The sequence below is a fragment of the Sinocyclocheilus rhinocerous genome, unplaced genomic scaffold, assembly GCF_001515625.1.
Source record: "Sinocyclocheilus rhinocerous isolate Xijiao unplaced genomic scaffold, SAMN03320098_v1.1 scaffold1419, whole genome shotgun sequence".
NCBI lineage: Eukaryota > Metazoa > Chordata > Actinopteri > Cypriniformes > Cyprinidae > Sinocyclocheilus > Sinocyclocheilus rhinocerous.
In genome coordinates, this window is record NW_015664679.1 from 276176 (window position 1) to 292063 (window position 15888).

The window sequence follows — 15888 nt, forward strand, 5'->3', positions numbered from 1 at the left end:
TTTTAACTTTTTATTCATCAGAGAACCTTGAATAAAATATCACAAGTTCCAAAAACATATTAAAGGGATAGTTCACCCAAAAATAAAAATGTGATGTTTATCTGCTTACCCCCAGGGCATGTGACGATATAAAGACACGAAACGATCGTTCTGTGCAAGAAACTGAACCGTATTTATATCGTTTTTTACCTCTGATTCACCGCAATGTCTGAACTGTCCTGAGCGCATTCGCGTCTTCTTCTTCAGCCGACGCGTCTTCTTCTTCTTGCTTTACGACAGATCGCAGACTTATAAGTGCATTACCGCCACCCATCTCTCAAATGGACCATTGACACTCCTAATTGAGATTGTAGATAGAGTGTCAATGGTCCGTAAGCAGATAAACATAAAATTTTCATTTTTGGGTGAACTATCCCTTTAAGCAGCACACACATCTGTTTCCAACATTGATAAAAAAAATCTGCATATTAGAATGATTTCTGAAGGATCATGTGACACTGAAGGCTGGAGTAATGACTGATGAAAATTCAGCTTTTCCACCATAGAAATAAATAATATTTTGAAGTATATAAAAATAGAAAACCATTTTATATATACAGTGGGTACGGAAAGTATTCAGACCCCCTTAAATTTTTCACTCTTTGTTATATTGCAGCCATTTGCTAAAATCATTTAAGTTAATTTTTTTTCCTCATTAATGTAGGTTTACCTTCCAACAAGAGAATGACCCTAAGCACACAGCTAAAATAATGAAGGAGTGGCTTCACAACAACTCTGTGACTGTTCTTGAATGGCCCAGCCAGAGCCCTGACTTAAACCCAATTGAGCATCTCTGGAGAGACCTAAAAATGGCTGTCCACCAACGTTTACCATCCAACCTGACAGAACTGGAGAGGATCTGCAAGGAGGAATGGCAGAGGATCCCCAATTCCAGGTGTGAAAAACTTGTTGCATTTTTCCCAAAAAGACTCATGGCTGTATTGGATCAAAAGGGTGCTTCTACTAAATATTGAGCAAAGGGTCTGAATACTTAGGACTATGTGATATTTCAGTTTTTCTTTTTTGATAAATCTGCAAAAATGTCAACAATTCTGTGTTTTTCTGTCAATATGGGGTGCTGTGTGTACATTAATGAGGAAAAAAAATTAACTTAAATGATTTTAGCAAATGGCTGCAATATAACAAAGAGTGAAAAATTTAAGGGGGTCTGAATACTTTCCGTACCCACTGTATATATATATATACACACACAACAAGTGAAATATCACATTATATAGTGTGGGGAAAGTTGTTTTAGTATTTATTACAGATTTGCATTGAGTTCTGTGTGTGCATTTCTGTTCTATTTGTGATCTATTATTTACTTTTCTTTGTAGTAAAAGGTACTGAATGTGTTAATTTACAACAACAAAAAAGACAAGACAAAGATGCTAATTAAGAACACGATTTTTTGCAGTTTAGTGTCCTTTTTAGAGGTGTTAATTTTTGTTTGGAGTTCTCTTTCACAGCCACTGTAATTGTTGTTTTATTTTATCTTTTTTTTTGGTAACAACTGCATTAACATAAGTCCTCAGAGTTTGAACACATATAAAGAGACCTTCATTAAGCTTCATTTTGGAGCAAAAAGCAGGCTGGTCTCATGTACACAAGTGTAGGCATTGTAATGCATGAGCTGAAAGGGGTATTTGGTATCTAAGGGTTGCCATGGTGACCGGTGAGCATCAATTCCACAGCTATCTGAAACTCGGCTGCTAAAAGCTCTCTTGGACACAAATGCACACCGTTTAGGTCCCTGCGTACCCCATAACTAACTATTCTTCTTGGCCCTGTCATCAAGACCCTATTTGCTTTGTTGTGCTGTCAGTCATATATTCGACAGCCTCTAATGCACTGCATCCGGATTACTGTGTTTTGCAGAGACAAAGCCGGCCTGCACTTTCAACGGAGTGGAGTACCATGACGGGGACATGTTCAGGATGGACGCCTGTCGCTTCTGCCGCTGTCAGGGTGGGGTGTCCGTGTGCTTTACGGCCCAGTGCGGTGTCCTCCACTGCGAACGCTACTATGTCCCTGACGGAGAGTGTTGTCCTGTCTGTGAAGGTTAGAAAGAGAAAATATTCCTGTTCTTCATAAACTGCTTGTCAAGAGCGTATAGCAGGGATATGTGCACCTTTCTCCAAATGATATCAAGCTGTCTTTAGCGTTAGCCTTGTGCCTTAGGGCCTGTTTTGCATTTGCTGTTGATGCTCTTCCTGTAATTGAGGTGATTTTTGTGAATTTTAATGAATAGTGTCATCCATGTACAAAACTAGATTCTAAAGCAATTATGGCGTGACTAGTTTTTTACCTTCTCCGAATATATTCTGCATTTTGCATTGCATGATGTGGAAGATTCTGTCGATTGGACGTTAAATTTGCAGGATAAATTCTTTGTGTGCTTGCGTTCTCCCAATTCAGGGAGCATCCAGGGCTAATTAGTTCAGGGAAACTGTTCATTGTTTTATTTTGTAGACAACCTGTAATAGGCTGCCAGGGAGCATGTAATTTCGATTGCTATGCTTCTCTTGTGGGTAGGTTTTGTTGTCCAATACATTACTGCTTGGAATTACCTTGCTACATTTTTCGCTCATGTTATATTTATCAGATTGTGGTCATGTTGAAATTAGTTTGCGAATGATTTTGCTGTTATGTAGTTAATTAAAGTGAAACTCCCGCACTCCCCTGTAGCTTTCCTCCTGAGAGTTTTACTGCCGTGAATTAAACAAATAAAATCGGCCAACTAAAGTTAGACGGCTCACAGTAAATGTAAGCCTGTATGACTCCATATGCTGACTCATAGGCAGTCTTGGCTTATGAAAAAGGTAAATCATTTTAATCAGCCACTTAGAACAGTGGTTCTCAACCTTTTTGGGGCCGCAACAATATTCAAAGGCCCTATGACATTCAAGATGTACTGAATACGTTTTTAAAAACATTTTTTACACACAATTTCTACCTGAAGGTTTTTTTTTAGAATTTGCATCGCATTGTGCATGACTAGAAAAATGGAGTTGTACAATTTTATTAATTTACATGACTTTCCAGTTCTAGAAATTACACTTTCACAGTTAGGCTTCACTACATATCCATGTTTTCCAGGAATATGGGAATCCTTATATTTCAATTAAAACGTTTTTTGAGAAGATGAATTAAAGGGATATTTCACCCAAAAATGAAAATTCTGTCAATAATTACTCACCCTCATGGCGTTCCAAACTCGTAAGACCTTCGTTCATCTTCGGAACACAAATTAAGTTATTAATTAAGAATTGTTGAACAAAGCCGTTGTTTTCTTTGCGCACAAAAATTATTCTCGTAGCTTCATAAAATTATAGTTGAACCACTGATGTCAAATTGACTATTTTTTATCGTTTTTGCCTTTGATAGAACAGTGTAGCGAGGACAGGAAGCGAAGTGGGAGAGAGATAGGGGCGAGATTAGAAAAGGTCCGCGAGCCGGGATTCAAACTCGGGATGCCCGAAGCGCAACAGCGCTGTATGTCAACGCACTGCACACGAGGCTATCGGCGGCGACCAAATGGACTATTTTAATGATGCCCTTACTACCTTTCTGGGCATTGAATGTGGTAGTTATGTTACTTGCTGTCTATGCAGGGTCAGAAAGCTCTTGCATTTCATCAAAAATATCTTAATTTGTGTTCTGAAGATAAACAAAGGTCTTACAGGTTTGGAACGACATGACGGCGAGTAGTTAATGACAGAATTTTCATTTTAGGGCGAACTATCCCCTTAAACTATGAAATATGATGAATTTTGTTTACACTTATTGTAATTTTTGTTTTGTCTTATATTAAAATATTTTAAGTCATTTTTCGGGCCCCCTTGTAAGTTTGCTGAGGCCGCCTAGTGGGCACCAGCCTGCGGTTGACAACCACCAATTTGAGGTCACATTAGTGAAATTTCACAGGCAAAAAAGGTACACAGCTCACACAGAAGTCACTTTTAAACCTAGCAGCTTTCCGTTGGTCAGTGTGGCAAATTTGCATGATCAACTTAAACCCAAAGCAAAATCTCATATTGAGAAAATTCCTGTTGCGATTATAAAAAACCTTGACCATAAAAATGCTGAAAACAAAAACCTTTAGAAATAATACTTTGCTGTTTAGAACTGATTTGTTGGCTCATTCCTAATATATGTTGTTTTCTTTTATTGTAGCTCTGTTAGTGTATAACACTAACCCTGCTGAAAAAATCATCTTGAGCTGGTAACTGGAAAACGATAAAACATGGAACACAATAAAGCTCTGGCAGTGTGAATGAATAAAATTGTGCAATCTCAGAACGGTACAGGAACAGAAATTTTCCAGAATCTCTGTGTATAAGACATTATCTGGTCCAAACTTGTCCAAGCTGATCATTAAATGGTCTAAGCTGGTCATTAGCTAGTATATGCTGGGTATTAGCTAGTCCAGACTAGTATTTAGTTAGTCCAAATTGGTCATTAGCTGGTCCAAATTAGTCATTAGATGATCTAAATTGGTCATTAGCTGGTTATTAGCTTGTGCAAACTTGTAGACCATCCTGAACCAGCAACAAACCACCAACCAGTTGCTTGTACAAAGTTAAGATGTTCAGAAACTATCTGCTATGTTCTAAAACAGCTTAAACTGACTTTTCCAGCAGGGTACATTTTGCAAGATGTCAGTACTGATGTGTGGCAGCTATCATCATCTTGTCTTTCTATTCTCTTACCTTCCTCTGTATAGACCCCATCTACCCAGTGCTCAATTTAGCCGGCTGCTATGTGAATGGGCAGATCCTGGCTCACGGAGACCATTGGCGTGAGGACGACTGTACCTTCTGCCAGTGTGTGAGTGGAGAGGCCCGCTGTGTGGCAGCTGCCTGTGGTCACAGCTGTCTCAATCCTGTCACTGTGCCCGGAGAGTGCTGCCCTGTGTGTGAAGGTAAGAACAGATGCACTTTATGGATGCGGGTTAGAATTTTGTTGGGTTGAGCATATTATTCTCGGACATAAAACACACTCTGTGCCAGCACATGAACACAGATAATTATAGTTATGCATTGTTATGAAATGTGTCCGATCGGAATTGTTATGCAGGTTTAGTATGCATTGCAATCTCCGCGTTGCATAAACGCCACTATAGCCAGTATAAACTAACTTCTTCCATAGTCAGTTTCTGGACCAACTACTCTAATGGTGAAGCTACAGTTTAGTCTTGCTGAGCAAGATGCCTTGTTGATTCATTCTACACTCACATGCTGTTATTTTTTGACACAAGTAGGTATTTTATAAGAATCTTTAAGTAGCTATTGTGATATGATGACAGTTCGTAGTGACTAAATCTAGTAGTCCATACGCAGGGCAGTACCCTTGTACACCCTTTTTTTTTTTTTTGATGTTAAGTCACGCTCACGTCATGTAATTACCAGCTAACAACCCAGACATTCTACTCGGACCTCTGACTTATCCGTTTCTATGACAATGCTATTAATGGCAAAATGAATCTCTGTATTTAGAGTAATCAGTAGACAAAACCACAATACAACAAGAAACAGTCAATACGCAAATGCTTTATTAATAAATTCGTTTTTAGCTGGATATTAGACATTAGTCATCCAAATCTGTGCTAAATACATTAAACTGTATTGTATTATCTTTTATTTTCAGGTTAATCTTGCATTATTAAGGCATTAACATTAGTCAATTATAGGAAATATTAAACAGAAAGATTACAAGAATATCTGTACTGTTTACTGCTGAAGCCGTCTCTATTTTCTGTGACGTTGCAGCAGTCAAATAGGAGCTTTCAGAAAATGTTAGTTTACAACGTGGTAATTACAAGTTTTACAAGGACATAAATGCTTTTTACAAGACAGAGAATCTTGTAATTACGGTAATTCAGACTGGGGATAGCGACCTCAAAAATTCATTATCACAAACTAATCTTCTTTTTTTACATAGAAAAATCTAGTAAATTATTATTTTTTTCAGTAACAAAAATATATTATAGATATTTTACATATTTCATATTTTATAATATTTTATATAATACTAATATTTGTAATCATATAAATATTATAATATTTAATGATAATATTTTTTCAATATTTTACAAAAATTTATTTTACATACATTTTCTAAATAAAATGTGAGTGGAGCTGGCACTCACTACACAATACTACTGTCATAATGCTTACAAAGAACACTTCTACGATGTTAAAGATTTCTAGGTTGTTGCTTGGGTAATGCTAGACAGTTGCTCATGTGTTCTGAGTGGCTATGAGCAGAGTTGGGAAACGTTACTTTTAAAAGTAACGCATTATATTGCATTACTCCATAAAAAGTAACTTATTGTGTTACTTAGTTACTTTTATGGAAAGTAATGCATTATATAACTTTTGCGTTACTTTTTATTACATGGGCTGGGCTAGCTTAATTGTTTTTAAATAACAAAATGCCCAAAAGTTATATTTTGGCAACTGTAAAGGCCCTTTCACAACAAAAGTGAAATTAATAAGCCTCAGGCTAAAGGAAGTGCCTCTGCACCTCAACTCCCAATCAAATTGGGGATAGGAGAGCTGTCAGTAAATAAATGAGAAAACAAAGTAACTTGGGTTACTTATTTAAAAAAGTAACTCATATATTTTATTGTAAATTCAATAGTAATGCGTTACTTTACTAGTTACTTGAAAATAGTAATCTGATTACATAACACGCTACTTGTAAGGTGTTACCCTCAACACGGGCTATGAGTGCCTTGCTATGCAGTTGCTAGGTCGTTCTGGGTGTTTGCTAGGGTACTCTACAGTAGGTGGTCCCTAGATTGTTGTTTACTGGCCCAAATCAAGTGGTTTCTATCATATTCTGGCCACTAGATATGGTTTGAGTCCTTTCAATGTCATTTAATTTTTTTACACCCAATTAAACAGCCAGACAATAGGGTCAGAGAACGGACACTTAACACTAATTATGAGCATTAATTCAATGTTGTAGTCAAAAACAGTAGGCTGAGTAGGTTGAGTCTGTTTAAGACCCAGTCCAAATGCTCCAAAGTCCAAATGGCACATTTTGCGTGAACTTGTTGCCTTGTGGACTTACAATGGCTGATGTATACGTGTGTCCACAAGACTGTAGTGCAGGAATGTCCAAACCTGTTCCTGGAGGGCCACTATCCTGGAAAGTTTAACACCAATCCCTAATTAAACATACCTAAACCAGCTAATCAAGGTCTTCAGACTGACTAGAAACTTCCAGGCAAGTGTGTTGGAGCTAAACCCTGCAGGACATTGGCCCTCCAGGAGCATGCTTGGACACCCCTACCGTAGGGTGTCCCGTTCGTCATTTTCGGTTTCAGAAGGGTGCTCACGGTGTGCACTTTGGCAGATCTGAGGAGAGCTCCACAGCAGACTTCTACCTGATAGTCAAACCGGCATCACATCACAAAAGTGTGGAATCATAAGATTTCAATTGGGACAGGGCCTAAATGTGCATTTATTTGCCTACAAAGTGATGAGGACATCACTGTGATTTTTCTAAACTGCTTTAATGAAACAAACCACCATCAGACTAAAATAACCTGGAATTCTCAAGACTAGTGCCTATATGTGTGAGCAAATGCTTTCTTTCTCCATTTCCTCTCAGTGTTCTCTAGCACTCAGTGTGTTTTTGAGTTTCAATTCCAGTCACATACTGTATGTGTGAATAATCTACTAGTCTGAGAGCAATGCAGGCAGTTGCTTACCTGGATCCCCCAGCAACCCACTTCCAGCACAACCCAAACATGTCCATCGCCTCATATCTCAGGTCTATCGTGTTGTGTCTCCTTTACTGTCATGCAACACTGCACCGAAACCATTCCTGTGGATCTCCCTCATTAGACCTTGCTCCCTACCCTCACCAGCAGTGGAATATCATATCCCGCCTGCCAGTGTATTTTTCATACTACTCACAGATCGGTAGCGGTTACCCCTGGACATAACACGCTACTTGTAAGGTGTTACCCTCAACACGGGCTATGAGTGCCTTGCTATGCAGTTGCTAGGTCGTTCTGGGTGTTTGCTAGGGTACTCTACAGTAGGTGGTCCCTAGATTGTTGTTTACTGGCCCAAATCAAGTGGTTTCTATCATATTCTGGCCACTAGATATGGTTTGAGTCCTTTCAATGTCATTTAATTTTTTTACACCCAATTAAACAGCCAGACAATAGGGTCAGAGAACGGACACTTAACACTAATTATGAGCATTAATTCAATGTTGTAGTCAAAAACAGTAGGCTGAGTAGGTTGAGTCTGTTTAAGACCCAGTCCAAATGCTCCAAAGTCCAAATGGCACATTTTGCGTGAACTTGTTGCCTTGTGGACTTACAATGGCTGATGTATACGTGTGTCCACAAGACTGTAGTGCAGGAATGTCCAAACCTGTTCCTGGAGGGCCACTATCCTGGAAAGTTTAACACCAATCCCTAATTAAACATACCTAAACCAGCTAATCAAGGTCTTCAGACTGACTAGAAACTTCCAGGCAAGTGTGTTGGAGCTAAACCCTGCAGGACATTGGCCCTCCAGGAGCATGCTTGGACACCCCTACCGTAGGGTGTCCCGTTCGTCATTTTCGGTTTCAGAAGGGTGCTCACGGTGTGCACTTTGGCAGATCTGAGGAGAGCTCCACAGCAGACTTCTACCTGATAGTCAAACCGGCATCACATCACAAAAGTGTGGAATCATAAGATTTCAATTGGGACAGGGCCTAAATGTGCATTTATTTGCCTACAAAGTGATGAGGACATCACTGTGATTTTTCTAAACTGCTTTAATGAAACAAACCACCATCAGACTAAAATAACCTGGAATTCTCAAGACTAGTGCCTATATGTGTGAGCAAATGCTTTCTTTCTCCATTTCCTCTCAGTGTTCTCTAGCACTCAGTGTGTTTTTGAGTTTCAATTCCAGTCACATACTGTATGTGTGAATAATCTACTAGTCTGAGAGCAATGCAGGCAGTTGCTTACCTGGATCCCCCAGCAACCCACTTCCAGCACAACCCAAACATGTCCATCGCCTCATATCTCAGGTCTATCGTGTTGTGTCTCCTTTACTGTCATGCAACACTGCACCGAAACCATTCCTGTGGATCTCCCTCATTAGACCTTGCTCCCTACCCTCACCAGCAGTGGAATATCATATCCCGCCTGCCAGTGTATTTTTCATACTACTCACAGATCGGTAGCGGTTACCCCTGGGACTTCCACTCCCACTGCAGCTGGCTAGGTTTTCCCCTTGGTGTTTGTTGCGCGTTTTGTATCTCATCACAAGCTTTGATTAAGCACCGCGAGGTATTGACGTGCACCTCGGTATGTAGGAATGCAGGTCGGTTCGCCGGGGCGTGGACTACATTTTTGTAGAGAGGGTTTCTAAAGGTTATTTCAGACATGGGAAGAAGCGAGCGAGTGATAGATGAGTGGCAGGTATGTCGGATAATGAATTTCTCCCGGGATTGGCTGCGTGTAGACCGATGACATCATCCTTTTGAAAAGAGCTGAAGAATATAGATTTTCTCACGTCGCTGTTTGCCGTCTAGATTTTCAAATCACAAAAGCTACATGATGGGTTTTTTTTCTCCTCCTGTTACTTGGAGTCTTAGGATCGCCGGGAATGGAAAGCTTGTTCAGAGCGATTAACAATCTTATCAGGCCATCCTAAATGCCAGACTGAAAATATGTGTGGAGGAGGTTATGAAAAATCGTACTAGCGAGGCTCCACCAACTGTCGTGTTGGTTATGATCAATGCCGTTCCAGTGGAATTGAGTCACACCGGGGGTAATAGGATTCCTGTCTGTCTCATCTACCCTCTGCACCTTCACCCTCCTTCCAATTAAAGATCCAAGCAAATGAAGCATCCTTCTCTTGCTCTGGCTCTGTATATTGAGAGAAAACAACGCCTGGAGTGCTTCATCTCATAGTGGTGCTTGATAATAGTGAAGGCAAGCGTTACTCTTACTGTGGCTGACACTCAGGGTTAGGGATGTCAACAAATGTGCTACGGACTTGAGTGATGTCTCACATTGTGTTGCATGTTGAGAAGCAGATTCTAAGCAGTATGACTTGCATGTGGTGTATGATAAATCTTTCAAAAAAAAAATCCCAAAGACTTTGCATTGAGTATTTAGTGATTTTAAGCTTGACTGTTCTCAACACAATCTACTTTTGCTGGTCATATGATACATACAGTTTGATTATATAAATGTATATTTGTGCGGCAGGATGAAATATGTCTCAAACAAGAAAAGTGTTACATTCCAACTACACAGAAATGTTTCCCATTTTTAAGTTTAAATGTGTATTTCAAATACAGTTTTAGCACATTTAGATTGGTACGGTTTGCATCAATCGATTTTTCAATAAATAAAAAATAATAATCAAATGAGATGCCGTACCATTTGTAACTGTATTTAAATTAATGAATTCTCCAATAATTAAAACAGTGTTATTTTTATATATAAATCTAAAGTAAAATATCAAATATATAATCATAATAATTTGTATTATTATTAATAATAATAATATGTTTTGTTTATAAAAAAACAAATCCAATATAAAATATATAGCCTATAACTTTATAATACTGTTACCTTTATAGTACTGCCTACCCCTATGTTATATAATATAATATTCATATATTTAATATATATTTATTTATATATATTTTTTATAAAAATGTGTCAACATATGTAATTTTATAAAATGGTGACAATAAATAATAATAATAATTTGCTCATTGCTGTTTGTTTGTTTGTTTATTTATTGTTGTTCTTGTTTTTATTGTTATTTAGCCACTTAGCAACTACTTGACAATACTCTATCATTGTGGCACGAGTTTTGCGAGTTTGTGTCAAACTAAAAATGTATGCTGTGCATCTGAATTGGGATGTAAAAGGTCTGATTAGTGGCCCGTAAGACTTGAGGTTGTTTGAGGTAGTGAGGGAGAGAGAGAGAGAGAGAGAAGAGAAGAGAGCAGTATATGGGCAGAGAGTGACAGCAGCTTGTCTGCAGACCTGCACAGAGCAACAAGCTCACATTCACCCCTTTTCAATTAATCTTTCATACGCCTTTCGGCCTGTGAAGCAATTAGAGGTTTAGATGGGTCTGCCTGACCGTGGAGAGCACTCACTTCAGTACTGAGGTGAAGTGAGGGGGTAGTGCACTATGGCTTTCGATACAAAGTTCTATACACACAATACCTCCGCTGAATCGCAAACCACATCTCAAATACAGTGCTCTCTCTTTATTTGAATTCTCTCTCTCGCTCTTTCTCTGGGCTGTGCAGAGGTAGATCAAAGGCACTGTGTGTGCCTGCTCATCATCACGGACTGCAGTGAAAGGTTAAGCACAGACAGACTACATGAATGTGAAAATATTCAAACGGTTTCGAAATCCTCATTGTGACGGCAAGGTGACTAACTGCTTAGTGCTTCATATGAATTCATTACTCCGTATTTTGCTAGTCGGCTGATGTAGCTTAGCAGTTAAAGGGATAGTTCAACTAGAAATGAAAATACATATTTACACGTTCTACCACAGTGCACAAAAGAAGTCATTTTGTACAATCTCTTAGCATTTTCATGTAGTAAAAGTACCTGTCAAGCTCCAGAAGTGACATAAAAGGGGTCTGAAATGAAAGTTATAAAATAGCTTCGTGTGACGACAGACTGAAATGTAAATAATTAAACTCCACTCTTTTAATGCCGTGACACACCAAACTGACATCAAAGAACTAGCGGCAACAAAAGCTGACTGTAGTGTCGCCTTACGTTGCCTCTGTCTGGGCCAAAATGTTGTGCTTGAACAGTGCAAAGACAACTGCAAACTAGGCTGTAGATTCTGTGCCTGTGAGAAAATAAACAACTCTCCATACCACTAGGTGGCAGTAGTCTGTATTAGCATTTTCACACCAATCTCACTTACCACAAATGTCTGATCATTTGTTTGCCTTTGTCACGTTCATTTTTCTTCTTGTGTACTGTTTGGTAAGCTGAACAGCCAATCAGAGTGATCTCTCTCACCGACTGGCTCCATTGCCAATTTAACATGCTCAACTGGACAAAAAGCCTCCGACAGGGGTCCAGCTAGTGAAGAGGTGGACGAAGTACACAAATCAAGTACTTGAGTAAAAGTGCAGGTACCGTAAAAAAAAATATTACTGCAGTAAAAGTATTAAGTACTCATTTTCAATTTCACTTTGGTAAATGTATTTTTTAAGTACTTTTGATTTTTAATGTACTTAAGTGTTAAAAGTAAAAAGTACTAAATGATGAATATTTATTAATTTTTAAAATTGTATATACTCTATCCTCTTGCAAAAAAAATATGTCATACATTGTTTACTACTGATAATTACTGATAATTCAAGTGTGCAAACTAAAAATATTGGCAAAATATGTTAGCACTTTAAAAAAAAAAGTTATTCAAACATAGTACATCATTTGAAAGTGCTACGGCAGTGGGGTAGATGCATTTGTGTTATTTTAACGTTATGTTGAGTTTAAATAAAACCTACCCTGTTCAGATGGTAATACACAAATATGGACATGTCTACGTTCAAGTGTATTTCAGGCAGTTGCTTAAACAGGCCTTTTACAGCAGCGTCAGTTCGCAAGCAATGGACATTCATGACCTGATTTTCATTTACAATAATATATTCTAAAATTTGGCATTAGTAACTTACTTTTCACGTGCTCTGAGGATCTCCTATTCATGGCTCATTTTGAGTCAGATTTGTGATTTCAGTGAATTGTTAACTGGAGACTCGCTCTGACCAGATCATTTGAATCAATAAGTTGTTGACTCAAGAACAGCTGCAATCTACTCAATCCAATTGCGGATGAATTGTCCAGTGTGATTTATCGGACACCGCTATCGCATCTCATAGTGCATGACGATTTCTCCAGTTCAAAATAATGAGGAATGACATGTTTTTATGAAATGTAGTGGAGTAAAAAGTACAATATTATGATTTGTACTGACACTGAACTAGTGCCAGCACTCAACAACAATCGGACATTGGCCAATTGTCAACTCTATGTATAAGTCGTTACTCAGACAAACCTATAGCTTCAGAAGACTTGGAATATAGTTTTTGAGATGATATGGACCACTTTTATTTAACTTTTGTTGTGTTTTATTTACAATTGTTAGTGAGCTGTTCCTTTAAAGATCTGGAATGGTTTCCAAAAGGTTGCCGGTTTGAATCCAGCAAGGAACCATTTATTAAGCATTACAATTGAGCCCTTGTGCAGGGCTCTAAGTTGCTCCAGGGCTACTTTCACTGTAATAAATATTGTATACTGTTGCTCTGGATAAAAGCAATTCAGCTCAATGTCAGTAGGGAGCAGTAGTAGCACTAAAGGGTTGATATATATTTGGGCACCCATTCTCCACGGCCACAGTGTAATCTAGGATCTTTAAATAGATGTTCCAGGTTCAATACAAGTTAAGCTTTTTTGAAAGCATCATTGGCCTCAAGTCAATTAATGAAGGCTACATTTTTAGACTCAATTTATTAGACAAAAACATTTAGTAATGCACTTGCTATGAATGTCTGTCTCACACTGTGGAATGTTAAAAGCATAAATATGCAGCTAATGTTTTTGTTAAAGTGCTCTACAGATTCTTCAGAACAAAAATGGGAGATATTTGAGCTATAAAAAGTTCTCAAAATTGTTCTTTGAATGGTGGGACTACTGTTTTATGTGAATGGATGTCTGGACTTCTAGTTACCAAGGCAATAACTGAGTGGATTCCTCTCTTTTGGCTTTATGATGCAAAACTTTTTACTGGGTTTATTGTCTTTACATGGTCATCAAAAGAGTTGAATTGGATATAAGGCATAAACAAGGTCAATACATGATTTTGTGACACTAGTCTCATGGTAATGTGTGTAAGGTTTATGTAATGGGGCCATATTTTCTAAAAAAAAGTGCATTACATACTTTATTTGCTTGTTTTTACAAACTGAGTTTCTAATCATAGACTGCAACTAGTTTTGAACCCAGACCTTTAAGTACTAATTTAAGGATTACAGTCACTAAATATGTTCAATGCTATTTGAGTACAGAAAGACTCATATGCCATGGAGAACAACAGTTTAGTGTGGCTGTGACTCTGTTACACACAAGTCATACAGTTCTGTTTTTGTTACCTTGGTGGTTCCTTTTATTACAAAGCCTGTCTCGAGTGTCGGCAGCCTTGTGACGGCAGTTCTGCAATCAAAAATAAAGATAGGACTGTTACTCCATTCAAGGATGAACTCTTTTTTTTTTTTTTTTCTTGATGGGTAAAGCAGAGAAATAGCCATATGCATTCAGCAGAGCCATATGTAGCCCTATTACAAGATGGGAAATGGGGAAATAAAAGGCAGCTGTAATGATGCCTGATATCCCCCTCGATAGAGGTCTTAAATAGCCCTACCTGATGGCAAGGTCTAGAGAACTCTGCTCTCACTGCGCCTCACATTTACATGTGGCATGTTACATGCAGCCGTTTGGGAAAGTGATGGACACATTCCAGAGCACTTTTCCATCACCCTTCGCTTTCATGCTACATTAGTACTGAAGGTCCAGTTAGTAAGATATTCAGGTTAAAAATTGAAGAATTTCAATCCTTTTTAGTCTGTATGTATATTAATTACCAACTGTAAAACATTACTGATTACATTACACATATGAGGTAATATAATCAAACTACTTTTGGATTACTTTTAGATTACTTTTAACCTAACTCGTTTATCACATTGATTTAAAAATCTTGTACTATATTGATAAAAAAAATACAAAGCGAAAGAAAATGTATTTCATTCATTGTTATTAACAACATGAAGTGCATTAAACTTCATTAGGTCAAGGTTTCCCAAACTGGGGTTCCTAAAGGAACTGCAGGGGGTTTGTGAGTTTAATTAAAAGCTAATAACTAATTAAATCATAAAAATGTCAAATTAAAAATAAATAATTTAAAATAACATCAGTTAGAACACTTACAAAAAAGTAACTGTAGTCCGATTACAAGTATTTTAATCTAATTACAAGTACTGTAATTTGGAATCTGTTCGCTTAAAAAGGTTTATTGGCACTGGCGCTATTTACTGACTTAATTCTCAAATCATAAACATCTTTAAAATCTTTTCAATGTTTGTATTGTTAGTTCATATAATATTTAATCACTTTTTCAGAATCTACTAAATCTACTTAGTATGTATTTATATTATTTTACTAATTATCAGACCAGAAGTGACTGTTGTATAATATTGAATATATTGTACATATTCAATATACCGGCAGCACAAGCGCTGGTGTGTTTGTCCTTCTTTGTGAACAGATGCGTCCACTCCAGTGGTGTCTTTTGGCACTGAAACCATGCCACCGCTTCTGGTGTGTGTCCATGTCCCACCTCAGTCCTGCAACTGTCCTCTGGGCCCTGTTGGACACAGCCCTGACTCTATCCCCCGGTCCCAGGACAGCTTAATTTAGCTCATTTGCCAGCTGCCCTGCACTCTGTGCATTTTTATTTCCTAATTATTATTTGTTAGAAAACCTCATTTCCTCAAGGTGACACCCTCTCCCTGTCAGAGGCAAGTTATTGTACCAGACGCAACTTGTGTAATTAAGCAAATGAAAGCTGTCAGGTTGGGTTGAACCCCCAAAAACCGCACATCACGTTTTGAAGCGAAACCCACAGCCATTAGCGTTTTGCACTAAAATGATTCCATATTTAAATATGTGCCTTAAATTTCACATACAATGCACATGTTTATTTCTGAAAGTCTTTGAATATGAGCTTGCTCTGTTGGTTGTTGGGCCACATAGGAAGAAACAAAATG

The 15888-nt window shown here is 38.0% G+C and overlaps 1 protein-coding gene across 1 annotated transcript in view; it reads left to right on the forward strand.

Moving 5' to 3' along the window:
* Nucleotides 1-15888, forward strand: part of crim1 (cysteine rich transmembrane BMP regulator 1 (chordin-like)) — a 130503-nt gene that overhangs the window by 95573 nt on the left and 19042 nt on the right. Inside the window, exon 6 of the mRNA XM_016540957.1 lies at nt 4766-4963. Within this exon, the coding sequence (XP_016396443.1) occupies nt 4766-4963 (198 nt within the window). The remainder of the gene's footprint in view (nt 1-4765; nt 4964-15888) is intronic.